This window comes from Xenia sp. Carnegie-2017, unplaced genomic scaffold (genome assembly GCF_021976095.1).
Source record: "Xenia sp. Carnegie-2017 unplaced genomic scaffold, XeniaSp_v1 HiC_scaffold_21, whole genome shotgun sequence".
Classification (NCBI taxonomy): Eukaryota; Metazoa; Cnidaria; class Anthozoa; order Malacalcyonacea; family Xeniidae; genus Xenia; species Xenia sp. Carnegie-2017.
Window position 1 is genome coordinate 7,099,384 of NW_025813484.1, and position 5,565 is coordinate 7,104,948.

At 36.1% G+C, this 5,565-nt stretch overlaps 1 protein-coding gene across 1 annotated transcript; it reads left to right on the top strand.

Annotated features, from left to right (window-relative positions):
- The first annotated feature begins 2,229 nt into the window (after window positions 1-2,229).
- LOC124443497 (type-1 angiotensin II receptor A-like) lies at window positions 2,230-3,385 on the top strand. Its single transcript, XM_046993950.1, is given in 2 exon segments — window positions 2,230-2,732; window positions 2,734-3,385. Coding segments are annotated over 2 exon segments (969 nt in total). The 5' UTR covers window positions 2,230-2,415.
- Window positions 3,386-5,565: the final 2,180 nt, after the last annotated feature.

Genomic DNA, 5,565 nt, shown 5'->3' on the forward strand with positions numbered 1-5,565 from the left:
ATTTCACTTCATAATTTATTTATTGAGCAACTCCGCTGCTCCAGGACGGTTGGCTCAAAACAAGACCATTGTGTACATATGTGTATCAATAATCCAAGTCAGTGTCCGAGCTAATTTGTTTATTCTGCAGATTTTTTCTTTCATTTTTGTCATACTCTGAGCTTTATTTTAAAAAATGCAAACTCATTTGAATTTTATGTAATTATCACTGTAAATTCGTATAGTTATCATTATAGTTCAACAAGAGCTTTTTCACATGTTTCACATGCGTTGTTGCTCCATTGTAGGTGTAAGTCATTAAAACAATACTTAAGATGGATGAATTAATTAAAACAGAAAACACTAAACACAAAATTCCTCTCTCTCTCAAAATCAACGGATTTGGTCAAAAATGCTGTCGATGAAATACAAGTGCATAGCGAGAAAATCTTACTCATTGACGTTGTATTCATTGAGGTATAATATATTGCATGAAATCGCACTTCGTCATGAAAATTGAAATGTCCATATAAATCTGCAATGTTGAATTTTCCCGCCAAGCACTTGCTCCCAAAGCTGTCATCAGGCAAAAACTAGACAATAGAAAAACTACCTATGTGTAAAGCCTGTGTAAACTTATTGACAAGTATGTGTGGCTTCAGAGAGACACCTTTTAGAGCGAAGTTGTTTCGACATTTGATCTAAGCTACTAAAGTGAAACTAAACTATTCAGGCAAAATTAAACTAAATAAGGTGTGGTATTGCCTCGTCGCAAGAACGAGCGGCGCATAGTGGAAGAGCTTCATTTTTGGAGGTCTAAAACTGAAAGGTCGATTTGGCAGGCAAATGCTGTGCGCAAAGCAGGCTATAGTCTTTAATCATTATTTGACTGCCTCCTAGTGCTCCCACTGTGCAACCATAAGAAATATTATAAGATATTGACTAGCAACATCCGTGAGTAGAAAAAATGCAAAAAAGTTGAATCGCCGTTTTTCAGCAGCGACCAAAATCCAATTTACTTCTGCTGCATCTTTTACATAATTTAATATAAACATGATAAAAATCATCATAAACAAACAAACTTTGAAAATATCTTTTTCATATACTGTACGCTGTTAATGCTTTTTTTTTAGCTAAAAGAAGTAAACATTTCTCTTGATATTTTCATTACTTGTCTTGTAAGTATTTCAGCAATTAGCCGTGAACTACAGGGGTAATTAGTAATTGTTCTACCTTCCGTTTCGTGTTCTTTACATTTATAATCTGAACAGACTGGCTCATCGCGACAATAAACTACGGAGCAATTATCCATAAAAAGCATCCCTTGTCTGCGGTAGTCATTTTGAGATTTCGTGTACTTATAGCTAATTCATCACACAGTGCTTTTACCTTTTGTATTTGTAGAGTATTGGAAAAGCTCACCACCTAAAAATACTCGCAGCATGAATATGGCTGTGTCCTTTCTAGTACAATAACAGCGTGTTTTTTTTGTCGATAATTGAGCACTAAAATCTGTATTTTTGTGCATCATGACACTTTTACGCAGCAGAAAACTTCCTCAAATACAAAAATACGTTGTATTCATATTATTCAGTACGTTAATCAATCGTAAGTTGTGGCACATCTATATGTGCACACGATTAAACATGGCAAACAACAATAAGCGCATACATTTTGAATATTGTCTTGATGTGAGTTAAATTTCTCCTCATAAACTGGCCATTTCAAATGGTTAATTTGGCGTCAATTTTTATCTTGAAAATATGTTATATCGCATATTTCTGTAACTGGGACAAATTTTTCGAACTTTAAATTCTAAAAATTCGCTGAACATCTCAAACATTGAAAACGCAAAGTTCTCTAATTAGGTTGTTTTTATAGGGGCTGAGGCTCTGTGCACGCGACAGAAATGTCGACATTGGATCATTGGACATCACCTTGAATCTTCCTATGCGCTTTTTTCTTCACTTTTTTTGCGTTCGTTTCGAAAATATATTGATATCGTTATTTTTAATTATTCTTATCACATCATTTTATCCGAGTTCGTACAGCTGCCACTTATAGTGGTTTGTCTCGGAATATAATTCCATGAAACATTTTGCCAAAGAAAAGATTGTTTTGGAGTTTGTCGGCTAATCTGATAAATTATTCCATTAGCATGTTTGCTTAAATTTTGCCTCCTACTTTGGTGACAAAAGCAATTATCTTGAACACACTTATCGTAGCGATAATAATTTACACAGCTGTGTATGGCCGAAAAGTGTCATCCGAAGCCCCGGAGATTGACCTAGACGCTATTTATAACAATAGCGTGTGCTAGAGGTAGCGAAACAGTTAACAATTGAGCTGTGGACGCAAGGATCTCCTGAAGCTGCTGTCTGATACGTTGCTTCGTTACTTTTCTAATCAGCAAATTATTCAAGGTTGGGAACGAACATGAATTCTACGGCTAATGGAAGTGAAACGCGAGTCTTTGATCCGAAAAATATCGCGTATATAGTTATCGCACTGTTGATTGTGGTATTTAATGGTTTTGTAATATATATTGTGAAAAATCGAAAAACACCACGTAGTATTGGGAGCAGTGAGAATAGCATTTTGACAAGCTTAGCTGCAAGCGACTTTTCATCTGGTGCTATTGGCATTCCTTTAACGTTTGCGTGTACTTACGCTCCTCCCAGTTATTGTCCAATGTGTTCCATAAGTTACGACTTCATAAAATTTGTGTCCATTTCCACAGTTCTTCATATTTTAGCTCTTATTAGAGAGAAGTCTTACAGTGGCTCACCCGCTTCGCCAAAGAAGCAAGAAAGCCAACATTGTATTGATAACAGGGATTTGGCTGTGTAGTCTGTTTATATCTAGTGTTCCCTGGGTTTGGATTGTTGGAGTCCACGGCGTTTGTTCTAATAAAGGATTTGAGGAAACGTGGAATCCATACATCGTACACGAAAGTGTTTGTTTTCTGCTGTTTTTTGTCATTCCGCTGCTCTTTATTAGCATATTTCTGGGAAGAATCGCAATAGCCGTACATCATTTCACAAAACGGTCTTGCAGTATGCGCAGCTTTAAAAGCGTCAATGAACAAGCTCGATTTCGCAATAACGAAGTGAGAATTTTCTTCCTATTGCTTGGCATATTTCTCCTTTTTGTCGTGTGCTGGACACCGTACTTCGTGTTGACGCTGTTATCTATTCATGATGTTCACATCGATGTCCCTGACTGGCTTGAGTTTGCCGTGCAATTCTCACGTTGTGTAACAAGCTTTCTAAATCCATTCATCTATGCCTTTTATCGAGAGGACATTTATCAAGTCATAAAAAGAAAACTGCGTCGCTTGGATTTTTCTTCTAGTGTCTCTCGAGAAGATACATCTGTCTTCCGTCGTCAAAAGCCACTCAAGTAACACTTGAGCTTGTTTCCAATTGAAACATCAAAATGCAAGAGACGATAAAGTGGTGACCGCATTCTAAATATTCACACAAATTTTTCTGAGCCCTATTTTACGAATAATGATAATTCTGATTTATAGCAGGATTTGAACTTGGATACTATTCTACGGCACAGAGTCTGGTACGTTTCGTTTTTAGACTTACACGTGCTCTTTTAGCAGAACTATTATTCCATGCAATTCTGAATATACAACTAATATTATATTATACTATTGTATTATACTAACTACATTCTAAATATACAACTTTACATGCGTGCGTATATCATATAGTGCGACCAACGCCTGCATTCCAGAAGCTTGCGGCTTTACACTCATTAAAGTGCAACTCGGAAATCTCTCTCCCACTGATTGATGGCAACCTTATTTTTACATTAATGAAAGACTTTTCTGGTGTGTTTCAAATCTTGTAATCAGGTAGATCTAAAGCCCCACTCAGAGAGAGTGAGTGTGAGCAAGCTTTTAGAATACAGGTGTAAGTCTGCACGGGTGCTAAAATAAAAGAATATTTACAATTTGCCATACGCTGGGAATTGCATGGAATAAATGTTATGAGCATGGTCTGTCCAATGTGAATATTCTACACGCATCGCATATACTTGAAGCAGGGCGTTAGTAATAGCTAGAGCGTTAATTGGGGTGAATATTCTACACGCGTCGCCTATACTTGAAGCAGGGCGTTAGTTGTAGCTAGAGCGTTAATTGGGGGTGAATATTCATATAATCTGTTGTGCCCGACTGATATCTTTTGAAAGCCACTAAATTGACTAAGAACTCAGTCGGGCACAACTGAATGTACGAAAAAAAAACCCGCACGCCAATTAACGTTCTAGTCACGGCCTTGACTTGAAGCTATATAGCAGGTTTTCACGTCAGGAAAACTTTTTATTTTTTTCCATTATGCTTGCTTACGTAGTCTTATCATCGTAACTTGGAACTTAACATATAATAAATAGTGAAACGTAAAATAATAAATATTTATAACTATATCGCTACACTCGCTAGACGCTTTCTCTGAAATCGGATGATATTTACTAAAGTTAACTTGAAACTTTTGTCAATAATTAACGTAGCTATATGAGAAATTCTTCAACGAACAGTTGAACGTTGTTGAAAAGTATTGGAAAAAATCCATGGTTCTATGACAAAAATATTGAAAAAGTGTTGTGTTCTGCTCTCGTGAAGCTTTTAAAACGACAAAAGTTTGAAATGGAAAGGACGAGTGCGCTAACTTATTCAATCTTCTCGACAAAAGGATTGCAGTCGGAAAATATTTCGCTTCGGTTGCTTGTACATGCACTGCCTCTAATTAGCTATAAGTAAAATTTCTTCATTAATGTAAGTTATAAATCTTGAGTTTATTGCAAATTTGAAAGTTTCCCTCATGAGAATTTTGATAAATACTCAAAAACTGAACTTTTTTTGTTTTCTGGGCTCCCAATATTTAGATTATTTTGGACGGTATAGGCGTAAACACATTAGCTAATTTTTTTAGTGTGAAGGAAGCTTTTTCACAGCTTTTATTGTGGACCAATTACCAAAACCACACAAGTACGTCATGGGAATATAAATACAAAAGCAATTAAGGAATATGCAAAACATTGTATAAGCCCTGGCTCGATTATTTTTGCTCACGTATTTATTAAAATTGGCTTTTGTGATTTGCCCTTGGCCTTTCTCCGATGTCGACAAGCGTTATCTTGTTATCGAAACACTTGTTTTGTCATGTACAAAACGATTAAGATAAAACTGATATGGTTGCTATGTTTAAATTAAGAAACACCGCAAACTAAGTGAGGTTCTTGTAATGTTAAAATCCTTATTGCAGATAAGTTGTATCGCAAGACGCAAATTCAGATAATTTAAAAACTTTCCAAAGGTGGCGTTTGGTCTTATGGAGAGACTGTATTTTTATGAAATGTATGTATTCTCACAGGGCCGTTGCTAGAACCTTATTTGGGGGGTGGGGGAGGGGGGTATCTAAAACTAAATCACTTTCAAATGAAACCATTCGGTCGCAATTGCATATACGAATAAATACCCCTTGTGTTCACTCCCTAATTCTAATCGAAAGTTTATCTACGGCAATGTATTCAAGCCACAAAAGTAAATTAAGTGCTAGCGACAAAAGTAAA